Below are 22,432 nucleotides of genomic sequence, written 5' to 3' on the forward strand. Positions count from 1 at the left end.
AATATATATATAAATGAAGTTCCACTTTCATTTTATTACTGGAAGTACCAGATTTTTAACGACTCATTAGAATGGTTTGGGTTGGAAGGGGCCTTGAAAATCACCTAGTTCCAACCCCCCTTCCATGGACAGGGACACTTTCCACTAGACCAGGTTGCTCAAAGCCCCATCCAGCCTGGCCTTGAACGCTTCCAGGGATGGGGCATCCACAGCTTCTCTGGGCGACCTGTTCCAGTGCCACACTACCCTCATGGTGAAGAATTTCTTCCTTATATCTAACAGAAACCCATCCTTTTTCAGTGTAAAACCATTACCCCTTGCTCTATCACTACACATCCCTGTAAAAAGTCCCTCTCCAGCTTTCTTCTAGGCCCCTTGAGGTACTGGCAGGCTGCTATAAGGTGTTCCTGAAGCCTCCTCTTCTCCAGGCTGAACAACCTGAACTGCCACAGCCTGTCCTCGTAGGAGAGGTGCTCCAGCCCTCTGAGCGTCTTCACGGCCTTCTCTGGACTCACTCCAACATGTCCGTGTCTCTCTTATATTGGGGGCCCCAGGACTGGTTTCAGGTCTCCAGGTGGGGTCTCACCAGAGCCAAGTAGAGGAAGAGAATCACCTCCCTCGACCTGCTGGTCACGCTTCTTTTAATGCAACCCAGGATACAATTGGCTTTCTGGCTGCAAGTGCACTTTGCCAGCTCATGTTGAGCTTCTCATCAACCAACACCACCAAGTCCTTCACCTCAATCTATTCTTTACCCAGCCTGTATTTATATTTGGGATTGGCCTGACCCATGTGCTGGTCCCTTCTCTCAGTTTTTGATTAGGCAGTAAAATTAAATGGGCATTAGTGAAAACGGAAGGGACAAATGAAGGTGTGAAGTAGTCATTCTAAATATTCAGTTGATTGTTTTTCCTTACCTTCCAGTTGCTTATGATGAAGTATTACAGTAGTTCTCCAGAGACAGCTTACTAGCTCCCCGGAGAATTTCATAGGGTAAAAAGACATGAGTTTCCAATATGATACAAATATATTTTATAAGAATTCCTGAAGTCCTCATCGTATGAAATAAAAAGCTTAAGAAAACCAGCCAACCAACCAACATCTGGCTCCAGTCCCTTTTATTCATTTGCACTCTACTTTTAAAGCCGACGTATGTTTCCTTTTCCCTTCCAAGGGCCCAGATCCTCCCCCTGCAGCGAGGATCAGAGAGAACAAGCCACATGTGACAGGAGTTAATCATGTAGCTTAATGCACTATTAGAAGGCACTCAGATAACGAAGTGATGAGAGCAGCAGAAGAGAAGCCGTAAGAGATCATTCCCTTTCTGCACAGTAAAGCCTGCAGGAGGGGGAGAAGGCAGAGCTGGATCTGACAGTCTTCCTGTGGGTGCTTTGCTGCTGAGCTGGGAAACGGTGTGAAGGGCAGGAGAGAAAGGCAGGCTCCAGATCGGACATACCAGTCTGTCTGCTGTATGTTTAGCCCCTCGGCACTACCAGTGGCCTCACTGCTAACTCCCCAGTTACTGCTTCTCCTGAAAACCTTTCAGGAGGCTTAGTGGAAATATAATGTGGGTGCAAGCTTTCCGTGGTAGGTACAGGTGAGGCTGTGGAAGCTGAGCGAGTGCTTTAGCTGGTCTGCCAGGTCCTGACCCTGCATCCTACAACACTGGTGGGGACAGGGCTGAAGTCAAGGCATGTTAATAGTGTCATAGAGTATGTATTTTAAATATCTAGTTAGTGTGTTGGCTGATATTTTCTCTGAAAGTTTTTACCCCCTTTCTGATGTAAAAAGCGTTACTGAAAAATGTTCATAGCTTTTGGTAACAGAGTATGGAAAGGGAAAAGTAAAAAATTTAGTTTAAGCTCAGTTTGTGTGCAGCAATTTGTGAATGTAATTGAAATTTGTGTGTTATCATTGTGGTGTTAGAACACTTCTGAAACAAGAGTTGCTTTGTATAATTGATTTTCTGCATGACACTTCTGTGGTTTCAGCATATCACATCCAGTAGCAGTTTTCATTTTGAGAATACTTAATTACATTTTTAATCATTTTTTGTGGTTTGCAAAATGGTCTGTATTTTGAACATGAAAAAGAATTTAATTTGTGACTTGGAAGGTAATGGCTAAACTTAAAATATCAACTGAGGATAACTCTGGGCCTCAATATATCCTAATCAGCAGATAAAACTCCATATACAGTGTTTAATTTAGATGTAGAATGTATCCACAAGTGCCTTATATTATGGAAAAATCTATGTCTGAAATGAAAACAAACAAACCAACCAAAAACCCACCAAATCAAACCCCCTGATATTTCATGGATGAGCTTATGCAGCTAATGGAACGTGTACAAAATCTCAGGGAAGGCAACAACCCTCCTGGAAACTGAAATCTTCAAACAGTTTATAAGCTACTTTTGGTGAGAGTCCATTTGCCAACTTAGAGCCAGAAAGATGCAGCAAAAGTCCTTTACAGTTCCTGTTCCACCAGATTTCCCAGCATGAATCATGGTGTGGCCATGGCTGGCTTGGGTTGGAAGGGAAGCAAGTGGAGCTGAAGACACCAGGATTTATTTCTTCCCTGAGGCAATAGTCCTGCACTCAGCTAAACATCCAGGGAGGCACTTCTGCTGGTGCAACCACCCCACAGGCTGAAGCTCTAGTATTTCACGTAAAAATGATGGAACGATTCTTCCAAACCAATGTAATTGTCAATAAAAAAATATGCAGATAATTGCAAAGAACACTAGGTTCAACGCTCCTTACCTTCTAGATTGGATCCATTTGCTAGAGGAGGAATTCTCCTGGTGGCTTAGCTCCAAGCGTTAAATGTCCTGAAATTCATGTAAAAATTACAGGAGTTTTCAGTGACTTTGAAAAATGGCAATCAAAGCAGGACTGAAGTCCCCATGGGAGGTGAATGGCAGGCAGTGTGCCTTGCTGTTTACTTAATCAGTCTGTAAACTGATGACATTATAGAAGTGGTGGAAAGGTAGGAACTGCAAGAACTTTGCTGCTTAGGACACCACCTCTTTTGAAGCAATAGTTAGCTTTTCTGAAGCAAGACAGATGTTCTTTCTGCTCCTGTAGCTGATTAATTGTATTAAATCTCTTTTGTTTCCCAGGCCAATACTCTCTTAGTCTCTGCCACTGAAAGTCTCACTCGAGTCGATCTGTAGGAGAGGACCCCCACAACATGACTGTGGAAACGTTCTGGTGTGCTGAAGAACAGGCCATAAGCTTATAGCTTAATGTTTGCGTTTTAAAATTAAGAAGTGATCTAAGGAAACAAAAGTAATCTAAATTTCAACTTGCAGCCATCTCTTTCAGGATGACTTGTGGTTACTCAATATTTTATCCTCTGTAGTTGATAGCAAGTCCAGTATTTTGATACATTAATTGAGGGAAGAAAAATCTGTTTGATAGCTCGGACATAATTCTTTCTGGTTAATTCAGGAGAGCCTGAGCCAACTCTGATGTTCTAGATGGAACTGTAGCATTGTCCACAGTTGAAGATACTTTCCACTTCCTGGTTCTCTTTTCCACCTTTTCAAGATTTAATCCTCAGGCTGAGGTTTTCCATAACTGATATTTGCTTCTAGCACAAGTTTTGTTTTGTTTTGTTTTAATTTTTGATATTAAAGACAGTATCATAATGCAAAATAAATAACATGCTCAAATTGAGGGAGTTAGCCTTAACTCTGACATTTCCTATCTTTGAAGTGTTAGAGTCTGCAGTCTTACTGTTCTGTTAACATGCATTTGTGGGTCATGTATGTATAATTCATGGACTGAATTTTAGTCTGTTCTCCTGTTAGACTGGCATCGAGATGACTGCTGCAGGCAGAGGAGTAAGTTTAGAAATGAATTAATGGGCATTGAAATGCTTGAGTTCCTGTGTAGGCCCTTTATACAGTGTATCTTTGCACATTACATGTAAATTATTAAAATAACACCATTGTTTGTTTGGTATTCTGAATATAATTTATCATCAACTGCGTAACAATTCAGCAGCTACTGTTCTCCGTAGGAGGAAAAAGTCAGTTTGCTGAAAATGGATTCCGTTTCTGTTTGAAATTAAGGATTTTTTTTTGTCACATAAACTAATATTTTGTCTTCTTTTTACTATGGCAGCACTAGTTAAATCAGACCCTGCTGGTGAATTGCAAAGAAATAAATCACAACAGACATTAATCTAGATGAGGGCTAAGTAATTAACTTCATAGAAGGGTGGCATATACTGTGTCTCTGACACTAGACTGACTGCTGTGCATAGAATAAATGCAGTATTTAGGCTGCCTATGGTATTCCACCCCTTCAATTAAGTAAACAAATATATATAGAGCTACTCTGGAGTGTATCCTTTGTGGTCTAAACACTGTATCTTATTAAAATCATCTGCATGCAGTGTGTGGGGTTTGAGTTCCTGCCAGTGGTTTCATCCATTGTTAACAGTGATGCTCGGCTCTCCCAAGAGTTAAATACAGTGGTAGTGTAGTTATGTGAAAAGGGTGCTCTTGGTTACTTTGGTGGCCATTTCCTTGCATATTACCTCCCACTTTGTTTCCATCCATGTGTGTGGCATAGGGTGTTGCCTGGAAAAATATAGGCTTTTTCAGGGAAAAAAAAAATAAAAAATCCATATAGGTTGAGAAAAATATCAAAGGCGGTCTGTAGTTGAATCTGGGGGGCAAGACTGGGGCCAGAATAGGTGCTTGCCTGCCTGCTGTATGTGTGTCTAGCAAGACACTTAATATTTACATTTACATATCTGGTTTTGCCACAGTGACAATGATAAAACATGTGTTGAACTCCGGAAAATAGGATCAGTCGTTTAAAAGCAAACTATAATTCTTCTTTTTCATTTGTAAGCATTACGACCCTCATCCTACAAGTGCTCTCTTTTACCTGTAAAATTAGAATGGTAGCCTGTTCTACTTTTTAGAAAACATCAAGCTGAAGTAGTTATATTTTATCATCATCAAAAATATTTTTACCTACAATGTAATAAATGTATTCAGATGTTAAAGTATTACACAAAGTATTTGTAGTAGACTTCTTTTCAATACAGCACTTAATTTTAGAGGGCGATATGGACAATATAGGTTGATAAAAATTCTACTTAGAGAAAATAGCTAAAATTATATTTGCCTGAAGCTACGTTTATTTGATGATGCTGTTAAATTGCAGGAATATAAAAATGGTGAGAAACCACATTGAGAAATAACTTAGTGTGGAGTCTGACATTTTAGTCATTCAAGTTAGTTTACTAGGCTTGCTGTTTTCTACAAACTCAAATTAATCTGAATATTTTCTAAGCTTTAATTAGCTGTCTCTTCAGAGAGTGTTTAATTTGCCCTTCTCAAAAATTATAATAGCAAGAGAGTATTTTAGAAATGAGAGGAACATTAATTTTCATATAGTTTTTGTTTTCCCTGCTGGATATGAGATTTTTTTGCAAACACGGCTGTGTTGAAGCAGAGAGAAGTAAACAGGGTTGTCTAACATAAGATCAGCCTTTGCCTCCAAACAGCAACAAACCCAAATGCAACTAATAAAAGATGTGTGTTAATCAGAAGGTTTCTGATCTGTAGGAGCGTGGTGACTAGCTATAGCAACCCATCAGCTTAGATCAGAATAAGGTTTTCTATGTACAAAAATAAGAAAGCATTGCGCCTCTATGAACTGTGTTTGAATGGGTCGCAGGTTTTTGTCTTGGGAGCTGCTGTCACCCTTAGAGTGTGTGTTGGACCACCAAGCAGGCTCGTCTGCAGACGTCTAATTGAAAGCAGTGTGTGGCGATACGGTTGCATGGGCCGGCTGCAGACCACATACTTTGGCAGATCGTTCCAAGTCGTGGTGTGACGGTTCATTTTCAGATTCTCCTTTTACACCTGCGTCCAGGGGACGTGTGCGTTAGGAGCGATTGTAGACCCTTCTGGTTGGAAAAATTCGCCCCTTCACAACAACCCCTCGGTCAGAGACAACGTTGAGGAAGTTCTTCCCATGGCTGTTTTTTGCTTTGAGGCATCTGAACTCTAGGTGAAGACAAAACAAGAAAAAAGGGTGATAATTAGCAATACCTCTACTAGTAATCAGCGGTGCAGGTTATGAACCAGTGTCTCAGTGACAGGTAACAACGAGGTACGGTCAGTAAAAGGAAGTGCAATAGGTTGAACACAGATGACTGTGCTCCCTTTGGGTGTTATGGGACATTGGTTCCTCCAGAGTGGAGACTGCTGCTGAAACTGCGATTGCATTTTATGTCCTTCTCAGGAGAGTCCCCAGCTGTGCTGAACACGAGCATGGAGGGATAAAGGCAGGAAGAGGTGTCCGTTCCCATCCCAAAGATTTAGAGGCTCCAGGGAAGGCAAGGAGCCAGGAATAAAGTGAAATATCCTCAATGAATAATTCATTTGCGGGAAAGTGGTTTTTCAGGGAAACTGAATCTATACAGAGATGTGGACAAATTGAGCTGAAACACTCTCAGCCATAAAAAAGATGGATAGGAGTGGAATATACAAAAATATTGAAATATGTTGTAATATCTTATTTCAGCCTTCTGGATAGATTCCTTTGAAAGGCACATGCGAAGTGGTTTTTTTCTTTTGGTCTCAAAATTATTTCCTTTTTTTTTTTATGAACCTAACTTAAAAGAATGAGTGTTGCTAGAATGTGTTAAATAACCTGAAAAGAGTGTCTTCAGGCACTGGGTTTTGTTGCTTTTCTGCTTGCTTTGGGAGCCCCACGCTAGCTGGCACGAATGGATCCTGCACGAATGGCAGAGTTGTCTGGTCCCGAGCATCTCCTTTTCCTGAGTTCTGTCTGACCATTTGAAGAGAAGGAGTGTTCAGTGAAGCTCCTGATAGCACAGTTTCTGGGAGAACATGGGAAATACAGTTTGTATTCGTAAGATAGCTGGTGTATGGAGACACGGAGATGGAGGAGGCTGTTCCTGGTTAAACTCCCATTCATACTGCTATAAAACCTACACCTGGCTGGCCTGATGGCCTTGGAGGAAGATGGATCTCTTCTTCTCTTGCCAGATGGACAGGAACCATCTCCTTGGTCAGTACGAGCATGTGTTTGTGCTTCAGGGCTGGAAAGTCAACAGGAGAGTGAGGTGGTTGGCTAGAGTGATCACCCAGGAAACAAGGAGAAGCTTCAGAAAGATCAGAAATCCAAGGGCTCTGTGGTGGCACCTTGAGATACAGTCTTGTTGTGCACTGCACAAATCACATAGAATTGTGACACATTGTCAAGGCAAAGCCAGGTGCTTGTCACAAAGATCCTGGGAGTCATTCCCCTTGGGTCTGGTGATTTTGTTCTTTATCTACAGTGGAGAATAGGCACAAGTTGGAGCAATCTTACCTTTAAACTTTACAAGCCTTGTTGTAACCCCCTGACCCTGAAAAATGAACTGGTGGGACCTACTGTGCTTGACCTATGTGGTCCACCTAGACAAGTTCCTTCTTTCCAAATCCAGGTGATATTTAGATCCCTTCCAGTCTTGAAAGCACAGCTCAATGCATTATCGCCACAAAAAGAAGAGGGTGAGAATGATACTAGAAACAAGGCGCTTCTAGCTGGTGAGGAACCAGCCACCTCTAGCAGATGGGAAGGAGAACAAGAGGACAGGGAGATCTCAGCTCCTAATTTACAATCTCTTTGCTGTTACATCCCATCATCAGTGTAGGTTGGGAAATTACATATTAGAGAGCAGTGTAGGGCAAAGGGACCTGGGGGTCCTGGTGGACAACAGGATGACCATGAGCCAGCACCGTGCCCTTGTGGCCAGGAAGGCCAATGGCATCCTGGGGTGTATTAGAAGGGGGGTGGTTAGTAGATCGAGAGAGGTTCTCCTTCCCCTCTACTCTGCCATGGTGAGACCGCACCTGGAATATTGTGTCCAGTTCTGGGCCCCTCAGTTCCAGAAGGACAGGGAACTGCTGGAGAGGGTCCAGCGTAGGGCAACGAAGATGGTTAAGGGAGTGGAGAAACTCCCTTATGAAGAAAGGCTGAGGGAGCTGGGTCTCTTTAGCTTGGAGAAGAGGAGACTAAGGGGGGACCTTATCAATGTTTATGAATATATAAAGGGTGAGTGCCATGAGGATGGAGCCAGGCTCTTCTCGGTGGCAAACAATGATAGGACAAGGGGTAATGGGATCAAGCTGGAACACAAGAGGTTCTGCTTAAATTTGAGAAGAAACTTCTTCTCAGTGAGGGTGACAGAGCACTGGAACAGGCTGCCCAGGGAGGTTGTGGAGTCTCCTCTGGAGACATTCAAAACCCACCTGGACATGTTCCTGTGCGACCTCACCTAGGCGTTCCTGCTCCAGCAGGGGGATTGGACTAGATGATCTTTTGAGGTCCCTTCCAATCCCAAACATACTGTGATACTGTGAGACTGTGATACTGTGATCTCACTTTCTAAGCCCTTTGTATTCTGTTCTGCCCCACCAAGAGTTGCCTTCCCTTGGGATAGGTATGTATGGCAGATCAGGGTAGCACAGGCTGGGAAAGAGTCACATAGGTGTAATGTTATTTATCTGTAAGAAGATAACTGAAAACTGTAATGCCTCACAGGGACAGGCAGAAATCTGTTTAGTGCTCCTATCTGGAGGCCGCCCCTGGGTTATCTGATGTTACCAACCCACCTCTTCAGTGCTTAATACTTATGTGGCTGCCACATCTCAGCCCTGGTGTTCAGCACACAGCCCGTCGTGGTTTGGGCGCTGGGCAGAGCTTGCTGTGCATGGGGCCTGCAGTCGGCAGGGGGGCTCTCCTTTCCCAGCAACGGTATTTGTGCTGCACCGTTCAGCCTGGAGGAGCATACTAGAGAGTGATCTTCTCTTATCCAAAATCTCCATGTCTAAAATCATAGTAATGGAGCTGGTGGACAAATTAGTTCTGAGAGTTTGCATCACATAAATCAGTGTTTTAATGTTGGCAAGGAGAATAGTTTGTGAATTAGTTTAAATGATAAAATCTTAAATGTATCTATTATTTATTATGTTACATGTCTTTGTTATTTGTTACACATTATTGGTCATGTAGGAAGCAGTTGCAGATACAGATACTGAGTGCTTTTGGGATAATATGAAAGTCAGTTGGGAGAAGAGATCTAAAAAGTTGATAGTGATATAGAGAAAACAGATTTTTCTTTTTTAAATGAGAGGCCCCAATTGTCCTGGGTTAAATATCTTAGAATAGTTTGGGTTGGAAGGGACCTTTAAAGATCATCTAGTCCAACCTCCCTGCAATGAGCAGGGACATCTTCAACTACATGAGGTTGCTCAGAGCCATGTCCATCATGGCCCCAATCAAAAATAGGTCACCATCCTGGCATCTTCAGAAGATGTATTGCTGGACTAAATTCTCACTCCTGTAGCCATGTAACCATCTGAGCACGTGTAACTTCACAAGCAGAGGCAGGTTTATTTGGATGCATAAACGTGCAGTCACACTTGCAGCTTGGTACACTTGCAGCCTGAGCTCTTTTGATGTTTTAAAAGCCAGACAGAAGACAAAAGTACCCCTCTCCCAGCAGCTTCACAGACAAAGTTTGGCTAAAGTTACCACCTTGCTTTGATAATACTGGTTTTCCTCATTAGAATTAGTATCTGATGCAACCTAAATGCACCCTGGTATTTAAGTTAAAGCAGTGTGAGTAATTCAGTCAATTAATTAGGTGTGGGTAGTGCTTACGTTCCATTGTGAAGGGATCAAAGGAGAACACTTAATAGCATTTATTTTCTTGTTCTGCTCCGTACGTTAGTGTCAGTTCATTCAAATAACCTTCTGACCCAAATGTTAATATAGGTTATTATATTATTATGCTTTGGGGAATATTTCTACTGTGCATCGATGTAATGACTTCTGGGACTCGACAAGTGCTGCTTTGTAGTAACTGGAACTGGACAGCAAAATGGCAAAAACACCCAACATGCAAGGAACCCCCAAATAGCTCTAAACCTCTGCCCTTCTTCTGCAAAGTATCTCTTCGATTCTTCCGCCCCTGCCCTGATATTTACAGAAAAAACTTGTGTGGAGAAGCTGAAGGGGAGATTCCACAGACAGACCCAGGCCTCCAGCACTTGTGGGTGTCAGTGGGCCCAACTTGAATGGAAATGACTGGAAGGGGAGCATTCATTCAGACAAGAATTCGAATTGGAGTTTGTGGATGCTTTTGTTTTTATTTGCGAACTTTTGCTGTATAACTATTGTGATTTGGTATTAGGGCCTTCACAGAACGAAGTGTGGGGGGAGTAGAAGTCAGTTTGTTCTTTGACTTGATTGTTGCCAAGGTTTCCCTCTGCATCCCTAAGGAATTTATACTAGAGAGGTTTATTCTACTGACAGTCTATTAGCAGAATTGGCCCCTCATTGAAAGCGTGATGCAGTGCATGAGATTCAATAAGGTAAAATAAGTTCTAAGTAATTAGATTGCGTGGGGGCACTGAATGTTTTCACCTCTGCGCTAAAGGCATTCACTTCAATCATTAATTGTTTTGTGAACTGAGTCATTAAAAATGGCCCAGGTCTTGCTAACACTGTCCACTAACAGTAGTGTGTGTAACGCATACATTTATGGGGAGAATCTGAAAGTTTGAGATACCAAGTTACTTTAATAGGCTGGACTTTGTTTGTCTGTGGCCATGCTGCATAGTAAAGGAAATTAAATGATCTCAATGTCATAAATACATTTAATTTTTTTGTTCAGAATGACATATTCTCTTCTTCAGACATTTAATACAATGTAATGCTGTTTAGGACTTTAAAAAACAAGGAGAAATGAGGCTTTATTAAATTCAATAAGTCTTTTTTCCAGATATTGTTCCACTTTAATTATTTGACTACTTGAAATAAGTGAGACTCATTTAATGTTTTCATTCAAGAGTTTGATAAATAATAGTGCCATACACATCACAAGAAATAAAATCTTTTAGGACACAAGCAATAGTAACAGGGAAGTCGCTACACAGCTGGTTTTGGTTGCATCTGTGACAGAAGGATCTCTGCACTGTCCCTTAACTTACATAGAGCAGTTTGTGTAGGTGTGTGGCTGTGACCAGCCTGGGTGGTGGGGCACTGACCTCCATTCTGGTGTTACGTTTCCTTCTGCTGAAGGGTTTTGAAAGAACGGGGCTGGCTTTCAAACCAAGACCGTAACAGATCCACATGGGTGCGTGTGAGCGGGAGAGACAGCTGTCCCAAATGATTTGCTGCTCTTACTCTGGTCTCCACTCCTGGGAGAAGTAAAGGAGGAAAATGCAAACAGTGGGAGACGAGGAGAAAACCCAGAGAGTGCAGCGACATCTATTATTGAGAGCCGAGACGGCTTTCACACAGATTCTGTTTCTTAGTCTGTAGCCTCAGTAAATGCTGAATTGTGCTATATTTGGTGTTTCAATACGCAGAAAACAAACTTGGTGTACACTAGCCCTTCATAACGTAACTGAGTCACTGATACGTGCACCAGACATATTTGTCCCCAAAATACTGGATGTAGAGGCAAAGTTAGATACAAAACAGTCAAAAAACTCATTGGTCCAGTGAGATACGGAGGAGATACTTAGAACCAGTATTGCACATTCCTGTCCATGCCATCAACACTCAACTTGCAGCAGCGTACGTGACACTTCTGCTGTTTTTTTAGAAGTGAGCCAGTACAGATGGAATATTGGGTACTGCGGACCAGATTAGCTGGGATCATACCTGTGCTCTAGTCAAAGACATCCATTTTCTAAGGTGGACAGCAGCTTTCTATATGCCTCATAGTATATCTCACTGCTTCTTGTTTCCAAACAGTTGCCTTCTTCATGCCAAGCGTAATCTTTAAAGAGTTATTTTTTCACATTATATTTAGGACACAATCACAGGTGGCAGTAAAAATGTGTGCGTTTCATCTGGATGTTTGTTGCTGTCTTATGGAATTTGAGTTAACGAAAACAAAATTTGAAAAAAAATGCCTTTTTTTTAAAAAAGAAAAAGAAAAGTTAATCAGCTTGCATTATCTTCCAGAAATTACAATGTTGGACCCAGCTGGAAATGACTGCAGCATTATTTTGCCTTGGCTCTAAAGCATTCTGTCTGGACGTTCAGCTCTTTAGATTGCATGTCCCTCTTGAAGCTTAACGTTCAAGAGCTCTTCATTAGAAACATCAGTGGTATTAAATGGAAATAGATTTTGCATGATGATATAAAAAATCATACCAGTAATACAGTATCCAGTTGATATAACATTTCTGTCATAATGCATTTCATGTAATTGTGAATTCCTTAACATAGAGGAGAGTAACTAAAACAACACAATATATTTATTTTACTACTAAGAGCTCTAATGAACTTCAGGAAAACAGTTTCGATACAGCCTGTAGGAGCTCTGTTGCTTTGCTCAGTCCCGCAGACAGTTACACTTGGGCACAGCCTCGCTGGCTGCAAATGGCCACACGTGTGTGAAGTTAAACATACACGTAGATGTTTGTAGGGATCAAGGCCTCGCTTTAGTTTGGAAAATCTGAAATATTTTAACCAAGGGGTAGCTTTTGCAACAACACTCTGGCAAAACACTTTGCCTTAAAATTAAGTAGATCAAGTAAAATCAAGCATTTTTTTTCACTGCCACTGACTGTCAAAGCTCCTTCCTACCCGAGTAGGAACCTGCCAGGCTTGTCCTGGGAACTTGGCGTCACTTTACAGCTGCAGAAGTAGCTGCCCATGGCGGGTGGGTGAGGTCCAGGCCTTGGTCCTTCACCGTGCACAACCACCCTGACTGCGACAGGAGTGCTGCTCCGAGGTGGGGCTGCGATTTTGGGCCAGAGGGGTGGCCGGCCTCCCCCTCCCGTCTCCTAATTCCCTGTCGCTTTCCCCCCAGCTGGCTGTTCCGCACAACGACGAATGGACCCGCTTCGCTCGGACGCTGGTGGAGATCCGCGCCAACCGAGCAGACAGCGAAGAGGAAGGGGCGGTGGAGCTGTCGGCCTAGAGGAAGAGGAGGAAGAGGAGGAGAAGCAGCGCCCGCCATTGCCAGAACAGCAGCTTTCCCCCACCGAGTACGCCGGTTTTCAGTGTCAGAGTCAGTCTTGCTGTGGCTTTTGATGCCAATGTACGTGCCAGTATTGCTCAAAGCATTCCATATTAATCACGCTGCTTTACACAAGGCTGAAAATATCCAGAGCGTTTTCATACTTTATATTTCTGTCTGAAAAGTAAGAAAGAAAACACAAATCAACCCTTTATGGGTTTAGTTGTTGCCTTTTAACTACTTAGTAGCTGTATTTAATAGCTAGGAACCCCTGGTTAAACTTGTGCTCACATTGCCCTTCTGGCATAGTCCTATTAAATCCATATGAAGCCAGATATGATTATGTGCAGATGTGGTGTGCTTCACTGTATGGGACTGGGCCAAGGACTTTAGATGTGGTGTTTCACATGGTGACTTACATTATGAATGGATGTACTATACGAAAGTTGCTGCTCCCTATTTATTGCGGTGTGCTGCATGGAACATATTTATTTGAAAGCATTAAAATAAACGATCCTAAAGCATGTGCATAATGAGAGAACTGCATTGTCTGTGTGCTGCTGTAGAGGTTACATTAAAGGCCACATAACAATTACAGTACATCAGTTGTGCTTAAGATGTAAAATCTATAAAGGTTGGCTTGAGTGGATGGAATGAGTTTCCTTTTTTTTTTTTTTAAGATGCCTATTATTTCTAGGCACTTTAACTATATTTCAAATACAGTTGGTCACTGATACTTGTCATGCAAGTTAACACTAACAGTCTGATAAAAGGTTGTGGTTCCCGAGTATGACACTGGTATTGCCAATAAAATGTATCAAGCCTGTTCTGTCGCAGTTTGGTTAATCACTCCTTGCCAGCAGCGCTCAGCGTGTTCATTACCGGGCACTGGGAAAGTCTGACTGCACTGACACGCAGAATGCTCATGCAGCTGCTATGTAAATAGGTACCTTTGGCTACGGGGACTGGCCGGTGATGGACTTGCACACATCACATCCTGCTACAAATTTTACATGAGCAGGCACTAAGCCATGTCAGCCTCTAGGCCTGATTTATTGTATTTTTCTTTCCTCTCCTTTATGACAAACTGGTGGCTTGAGCAAAGAAACAGGGTACAAGCTGATCTTCTTGCATGCTGTGCAGCCCAGAGGGACGTGGGTGAATGAGGGACCTTGGTGGTGAGGCTGATGGCTGCGTTCACATCACAGTGTTAGGCTGAGCCAGGGCACGGCTCTGACACCTGGGTTTGACAGTGGTTCACACTTGGGCAGGCAGGTGAACTATTGTGGCAAGAAACACTGAAAGTCAGCAACAAAGGTTTTGTAGGTAAGATTGCATCATCTTCGGGCAGTCATGTCGAGGACTGTATCATTTAATGCTCTTCAGAGCTATGGTCAGAGCCAGAGCCACTGGGAAGTCTGCACTGCTAAAAGCCAGAGCCAGCTAAGAAAATGAATCCTTTGGAGAAGCTGGATTTCCCTTATCCTCTTGGTGGTTAGAAATAACTCCCAGTGAAAGAGCATGGGCTAGGTTCTTCTTCAAGCTGGGAACTGAAGATAAGTCCCAGTGCCTGTGGACACAGGACCTGAAGCTGCCTCCCACTGCCTATGGAAGCAGCAGCTTAGACATCATCTGTGATTCTGTTATCATCTCGGGGTTGTTTTTTTCCCCAGTTTCATCTATGTGGGCAAAGCAGATTGATCGCTCAGTGGCTGGCAGGGCACACTCTGGCCATCGGTGTGCCACGGGTGGGACCAGGCGCCGGCACAGACACGCAGCACATCCGTGCTGTCACAGAGAACAGGCCGGTCGCTTGCTGCCCATCAGCCCCCTGCGGTAACGCCACATCTGCAAGTGAGGGGACACTGTGCCAGGGTGCGCTGCGGCGTTCAGCTGATGGTCTGTAGTCTCCCAGTCATCGTAGACAGTGCTGGGGAAACTGTTGGCAAATATGGTTCCACTTTTTCCATAATACTATTCAGTTTTTGGAACCTAAGGGGGGATAGGCTGCATGTTCACCGTCCAAACTCCCTACTTTATGGCATTAACAGCTTGTAAAATGGTTTTAAGAGCAGCCTCAGAAGACCTTCAGCATTTGCTGCTGTGTGCAAGTGAATATGACCAAAGTCCCTTTTGTTTTTTCTTTTTTTTACATTTTCCCTCCTCCTTTTTTCAAGCGGGCTTCAGCAGTACAGAGCGGGAACAAGGAAAAGATCTGGATTTCCACAGAAGTGACCAGGGTTGCATGTACAGAGCAACACCACAAAAGGGTCATTTCACACAGCTGAAGCAGATAGAAGAGAACCCAACAACAAAAGGTATTTACGCCCCTTCTGCAATGGTGACTGCCAGGTGGTGAAGTTTCTGACCAGCCTTTGTTGCTGCGCTTCCAGGAATCTCCAATGGTTTTTGTTTGATTTTCCTGCTGCTAAACATCTAGCTCCACCTTACTGGCTTTCCAAAAGAGCCTGTATGACAAGATGGTCCTCAGGACCTGCTTGGTAGGGAAATAAATACAAAGCTACTCTATTTTCGGCAAAGAAGCAGCATCTTCTCCAACCCCTTTTGCCTGCAGACATCCAGAGAACAGAAGGATGAGCACAAAGCGTACGCACCGTCCTCTGTCACTGCTGGGATGCTGCCATGCCTGCTGCAGGCATGGAACAAGTTAGAAAACAGCCCTGGCTCTACTCTGGGGCCATCGCAGGTGAGCCTTCTGTGACGTGAAGGACAAAAAGTGTCTGCTCAGACTGCGCCGGAGAGCACATCATAGCCAGAAGGTGAGACAGCAAACCCAACCAGGGAAGAAGCAGGCAAGTGGCACATGAAGATGAGCAACGTGGGCTAAAGAAAGGCTGAATTGAGGTTTAGGATGTGAGATGGATGTGGGAGAGAAAACTGTCCTGCACTTGCTGAAGGGAAGACCAGAGGCTCCCTTCATGTGAGTGCCAAGGATCAAAGCCCCACCAGCACAAGTGAGAGGCAGAGGGATGGCGTGGCCAGGGATTTGTTCTGAAAGGAGCCACAAAAGAACACAGGGAGACAGAGCAGGTGGCACTGGGGCTAGGAGCTGAAGGCATCAGCTAAAGTGGAAGCAGGGCTACTTCACCTTTTCAATGTGCTCTGTTCAAGAGACCCCTCGGTAACAGAGAAAGATGATGATGGCCAGGGCACATGGAAAGCGCACGTTGGTCAACCTGGAATCTGGCCAGGACACACCAACCCTCCATGGGGCTGGAATGCAAGGCCCACAGACTGCAGGACTCCTTGTGTAAATAGTGGTATCTGGACCAAATGAGTGTTTGAAAGGTGAAAATGAAATGGGCTCCCTCCTGGGTCTGAGAGCAGCACAGACATCTCCAAGGAAAGGCCATCAGAACAAGCATTTGCTGCTTGAGATTAGGCTCAGCAGTTGCCACAGGCTTGTTACATCAGAGACAAGGCAAGCGGGACAAATGGTGCTGGGTCACAGTGATTCAGGAGCTGCAGTGTTTTCCACAGGGTAATCTGCTCCGTGGTAAATCTTCCAAGATGAAAGGTACTTCCTCCTGCAGCTCAGAACCAATGCCCCAAGCATTTGCCTCTTCTGAAAACATAGGAGCCCTTACCATGTCCTGGAACATCATGAGCTCTTAATGCAAAAGACAGCCTGCGTCCCTAGTGCTACGGGAACAAATGGGAATAGGTTCTTTCACACGAGACATATGGAAAAAGAAGCTCTCAAGAGTTTTAGCAACTTTAGATACAAAGCAAACACAGCAGAAGACTGAAAATCCCCCACAAAGCAAGAGGGCATCCCGTGTCATGTGGGATTGTCCCCACTGACCAGTGACAAAGGAGACTGCTGTCACCAGGGCAACATCAGTCCTAAGGAAGGACTTGGCACCTAATGGTGCCTCTTCCAGGAGCAGCAGCTTGTCCTTAGGGCACTTACAGGACTGGTTCTCCTTGAAATTCATAAGCAGAGCTAACCTCTGTAGTAACACCACGATGCCCATTGTGCACTGGTTGCACAGCCTGGGGTGTGGGCGAGCACAGAGAGAGCCCAGGCAGCCCTTCACAATGTAACTGGAGCAACTGGAACAAATCTTGCACGCAATGGTATTGCTTCCCAGGGCGATGAGGAGCAGTTAAAATGAACATGCATCTTAAAATGCCATCTCTGTCTGAAGGGCCAGACACCCTGATGACATCCCCGCGCTCAGCACTGGGAGAGGCTGCCTGTGCTCGCACCTGAGCCCCCGCTGCCCACCGCGCAGGAGGCAGAGCTGCCCTGCGGCACACGGCGTTGACGAAACCCCTTCATCCCAGGCTGGTTCTGTGTTATTTGCAGTGTTTGACGCTCTCTGGAGACACAATACAATGTCTTGTGATGTCTATATTCTCAACCATTAAATAACTTCAAAATCATCACTGCCTCTGGAAATTGTCTTCTAGCTTACGCAAAAATGGCACCTATTTCAACCAGAGTCTGAATTTCACAGCAGTGTTCAAACAGCAAAGGTTGGATGACTCCTGTTGGGGAGAGCAGCTCAGCAGCGTGCCGTGCCTGTGCATCGGGTGGCGTACGGCTGGGACGTTCCTCAGCAGGCTGTCCCTTCCTAAAGAAAGATGCAGAGTGGTTTGTCAGGTTTCGTATTTTTAGCAGGTTCAGAAAAACCTGCCCAAGTTATTTTTGAAGCCTGTGGTATGTTTGCTCACAAAAGCGTCCCTGCAAACCGTCAGTATTAAGTCAGCTTCAACCCAACCCATTCCCTGGAGACCAGGCAGAAAAGCATCCCTTGGCTTCTGTTGGACCAAGAAACGCAAATACGGGGTAACTGCTTCAGAGACACCCCCACCCCATTCTGACGCCAAGAGGGGATATCGTGAATATTTGATTTTTTTCTCTAAGTCCTGCCACAGGGAGTTAGCTGGGCTGCAGGAAGCAAGTGAGGTTACAGTTTATCCTGTTCCTCCCACACTTTGCATAACTCACCCAGAAACCCAAAGCGGACAAACATCTAAAGATTGTCCTCCGGGCCTTTTGTTTGTTTGTAAGGCAATCTGACAATTTCTTGGCCTGTAATCGTTTCAGAGCAGGAATGCATCCTTTTGTGTCTGGAGGAAGCCGACTGTGGGCACAGATCTTCCCAAGATCTCCGGGCACAGCCCTAGTGTGCTTTGAAATGTTTTGAACTGGGTTGCATGTAACTGAAGCAGTCACTGGCTCTTCAACCCTTCTGCCCCTGCCTCCATCCTCTACTGGGCCTGAAAAGAGGGACAGAAGGACAGAAACACCCCCAAAAGACAGTTAATGGGGAAGTGCCACCATGGATGGTGGGGAGGTGTCAGTCCAGCCTTGTTTGTCAGCCTGCCAGGGAGAAGATGAAGGCTGTGGCCTTCTGAGATGGACTTGCCATAGGACAGCTGCACCTGAGCTTTGTCCCTTCACCCTTGGGATAAAGGACAAGTCATAAATATACTGCCAGGCCTGAAAGAGAGCGCAGCAGGAGACAAGGGAACAGGCTGGAGTTATGGTTTGCTTTATAAAACACAAGCAATGGCCTTTATCACACGAGCCAAGGAGTTGTGCAAGTCTCACAATAACCCAGCTCTGATTCCTCTCCCGTTGCTGGCTGTGAGGCCCCGGCTGTGTTGGGCTTGGCCTGAGGCAGTGCAGGGACGTGTCCCGGCCAGCACAGCCCGGCTGTCCCTCTGCAGGCCGGGCAAGGGGGGCAGCTGCCGGCTGAACCCCACGTCAGGCCGGCGCTTCCTCTCCCGGAGCAGGGAAATGCGCAGCTCAGTGCTCAGACACCTCCCCGAGCCGCTCTTTTTCCACATAAAACCTTGACAAGGTACATCAGGTAGAAGTGAGCCTGACATGTCAAGTGTGTAGCACAGGTAGCTCCCGGTGAGAAAGTTTAACTTTTATGACAAGCCTTAACCAAAAATCCTGGCAGTTAATTTTCGAGTAATGTAAGGGGCAGCTTTTTACTCCTGCTTCTGAACCAAAGGAGCCGTCCTTTGGGGAGACTTGGGCAGACGAGGCTGAGCGGCGGCTCAGAGCCCAGCGCAGTCTCTGCAGCTGGTTTGTCTGCTCCCCTCGCCTTCGCACACACCGAACTGCAGATGCTACTCCTGCCACGACTCCATTTCACTGGTAACTTCACAACTGGTCCAAGGAAATAATCTTCATGATGACTCAAACACAACTACAACAATAGAGTGATTCCCACTTCAGTTTTTCCACAAGTGTTAGTCCAACAATGTGATATTTCATACCGAACTCATGCAGCTGCAATGACACTGCACCTACACGTTCCCTCAGTTTACAGTCAACGTTGAAGGCACCCACTCCCACCCCATGGAGACAATAAAGACCAAATGCTTCTTGGTCTTCAGAGGTATCACAGGTGACACCCAACAGTACCTTCCAACTGACTAGGCAGTCAGACTGTTCGTAACACATTAAGCTGCCCCCGAAAGTAAAGATCAAAATATCAAACCTTACCCCAATCCTGGTTTTTGACCAAGGAAAAACGTCTTTTTTTTTCAGTGACATCTACACCAACAGATGTCTTTTCTACACAGAGGAATTTGGGAACTTTATTCTCAAGCTGCAGGTGTTTTGTAGCCAACATGCCCAAATACTAACTTTATAACTGAAGTTGAACAAGACATTTGATGTAAGCTGCTGTTTCTGTAACAAAATACCATGTGTGCATCTGTTTGAAAGGTTTATTTCTATCTTCATAAATACATGATTTTCTAAACACTGTGCAAGGCACCAAAAAATTAAGTAAAATCTTTTCTTTTAGAGTATTTTAATCTCTTTTGACTCAATGAAGTAAATAAGAATCTGAAACCACCTATTTGCCAATTACAAGCCAGCAGTTAAGGCAGGTACCATCGATACAGTGCATGAATTTTCTATTGCGGTTATTTAAACAAGCAGCGTTTTACTATAGAAGTGCATATACAAACTGAATTCCAAACACCAGCAACCCAAGATAGGCACCTAGTTATGAAATTTCCTTGTATGTGTAGTAGAATGCCAAAAGTACTGCCATAAAGTGCAAAGACTATGGACAATAACACTTTCTTCTGAGCATGTTGATACCAGTAACATAATACAAGGGCTAAACATTTATAAATGTGGTTTCCATTACAAAAACATGTTCCACATAAAAGCTTCATAATACAATCCAGAAACAGAACTTGTGCGTGTACATATTTAAAAAGTGGAAACTGTACTGGCATACTTAGGTACCGGGGGTATATCTGCTGACCTCTACAGACACGTGCGAAGTTTATAGCCCATTTACACGTACAGTCAAAATCATTCTGCTCTGAGCACCGTGATATCCACTGAGCTTTTCCATTTGAGTGACGATGTGCAACATCCACCCTGGTAATCTGCAACTGAGCGTTGCCTGTAAGATGATCTGGTTCACAGATCTCACCCAGCCCTCCCCAATAAATGGAACCTAAAATTAGTGTCTTCCCAACACAAGCACATGTCAGATGTGGACAAATACATTCATGGTCCCAAACTTAAAACAACTGGTAAGAATTTCACAGTGATCTGGTTAAGGAAGCACAAAGACAAATGATTACATTTAAGATGAAAATTGCCTTAAAACTCAAATGAAGCTAAACTGTTACATGATGAGAAGCTAAAGGAAAAAAGTATTAACCAATTAGAAAAGTGGCTCTTCCCCAACTAATAACAAAAAACCCTACAGCAATAAACTTAGGGTCCTACTGCTGCAGCAGCCTTTGAGGTAGGTGGCGATGGCTTAAAGCGAGGTAGGTAAAGTCCAAACTTGTTTTCAATCCCTGCAAAAGTAGCAACTGCCAATTTATAACCACCAACATGGTCAGGGTTAGGAGCAGGGAGTGTGATCCTCGACTTAGGAACTGGCTCTGATCCAGCTGGTTTTCTGCAAAATAATAAAAATATTAAATTAATTTCCATAGTATTCACAAAAATCTCACCCATAAAGTAAGCTGAATAAGACATCTGAGTCTACCTCCCAGTAAGGAGCTAAATTAAATGTAATGAGAAATACCCTGTTTTAAAACTGTCCAGAACAGTTAGCAGCCTTCATGTGGATTGAGCATGGTCAAATCCATGTAAAATTTGTAGTTTGTTAATGAAAACTGCAGTGTGGGGGAGCAGGGGTTCGTAAGTCTCTGCTACAGTGCACAACCAATCCAGGAACCTAGACCAGTTTAAATAATTTTTGTGGTGGCTTTCAAACTACTGTCCCCAAGGCTTCACGAATGGTCTGCAGCTGCTCCTGGGATCGCGTTAAACAGCCACATGCACATCCCTCTGTGTTGTCAACAAAGACAGGAGGCAGAGCTGGAGCTCCAACAAATAACTTTTGCACTAGGTGACACCTATAGAGTTTTTTGGATGTCAAATGCCCTGCATAAACAGGGGTGCAGCCCCTTCCCCAAACTAATGAGCGTATTCTGACTTGGACACATTCCCCTACAGTTATGTCCCCAGCCCATTATTCATCCTCTCACTGTCTCTGTTTACACTAACAAAGGTCCCCAGATTGAAATGGTGATAGAAAACGTGGCAATGTCTTGTTGTGAAACAGGTACTGCGATATTATCCCAAACTCCACCAGTGTAGTGTGGCTTAAATCATATTTACAAAGCCTTTCCAGTGTGTCCTCTGTAACAGCAAGACAAACCGAGGAGCACCCAGACCCACACAGAACCAAGTGGGGCTTCATGGTGCCAGGTAGATTCAGACACCACACACTTACATTCCCCCGAAGTCCACGTAAAACCATCTCTGCAGTAGCTCATAGGTCACCAGAGTTACACCAAACTGAGGAGAAGATCGAAATACACGAGCTTGAAAGAAAAGAAAAAGTCCCTCAGTGACAAAAAACACCATTAGAAAGCATTTAGTAATCAAAGCTGTTTTACACACCTCCTGCTCCTTTCCACAGAGCCTTTGGACCTTCTTCTCGAAGGATCTTCACAAAGCAGTCCACAACACCGCTGTAGGTGGTCTGGCCTGCCCGGGCTGCCACCTGTAGCCTTGTTTTGATGACATCCGCAGGGGTGACCAGAGAGGCTGCAGGCATACCTGCACACAACACAAACATCAGCAGGCGGGCACCACCGACTTGCCGCATATGCTGCACGCCTCGCGTACACAGGGGTAACTGTGCCTTTCATCCTGCCGCCAGGAGAATCCAGCCACGTGGGATTCAAGCAGAGGCCAGGAAGGAGAACAAGCGACAAGAAGCAGCCGTTGTGGACGTGGCTGCACCCTGAGCAAACTTCTTTTGGAGAAGCAGGGAGGCGCGGGCTGGATTTTCAGTGCTAACCTGAAACTTGCACAGTTAATAAGCACAATGTTATAGGAGGTGAGGTCGATCTTTTCTTTTTCTTTT

At 44.3% G+C, this 22,432-nt stretch overlaps 2 protein-coding genes across 14 annotated transcripts in view; one reads left to right on the forward strand and one right to left on the reverse strand.

Moving 5' to 3' along the window:
* DYNC1I1 (dynein cytoplasmic 1 intermediate chain 1) overlaps positions 1-13,851 on the forward strand; it is a 193,080-nt gene extending 179,229 nt beyond the window's left edge. For all 7 annotated transcript variants that reach the window (XM_065051126.1, XM_065051124.1, XM_065051123.1 and 4 more), the window contains one exon: positions 12,876-13,851. In XM_065051126.1, the coding sequence (XP_064907198.1) occupies positions 12,876-12,986 (111 nt within the window). In that variant the 3' untranslated portion in view covers positions 12,987-13,851. The remainder of the gene's footprint in view (positions 1-12,875) is intronic.
* Positions 13,852-19,731: 5,880 nt separating this feature from the next.
* SLC25A13 (solute carrier family 25 member 13) overlaps positions 19,732-22,432 on the reverse strand; it is a 98,683-nt gene continuing 95,982 nt past the window's right edge. For all 7 annotated transcript variants that reach the window (XM_065051118.1, XM_065051122.1, XM_065051121.1 and 4 more), the window contains 3 exons: positions 21,964-22,122; positions 21,794-21,884; positions 19,732-20,950 (listed from right to left, as the gene is read on the reverse strand). In XM_065051118.1, the coding sequence (XP_064907190.1) occupies positions 20,761-20,950; positions 21,794-21,884; positions 21,964-22,122 (440 nt within the window). In that variant the 3' untranslated portion in view covers positions 19,732-20,760. The remainder of the gene's footprint in view (positions 20,951-21,793; positions 21,885-21,963; positions 22,123-22,432) is intronic.

Source organism: Columba livia, chromosome 2, assembly GCF_036013475.1.
Source record: "Columba livia isolate bColLiv1 breed racing homer chromosome 2, bColLiv1.pat.W.v2, whole genome shotgun sequence".
In the NCBI taxonomy this organism is placed as follows: domain Eukaryota; kingdom Metazoa; phylum Chordata; class Aves; order Columbiformes; family Columbidae; genus Columba; species Columba livia.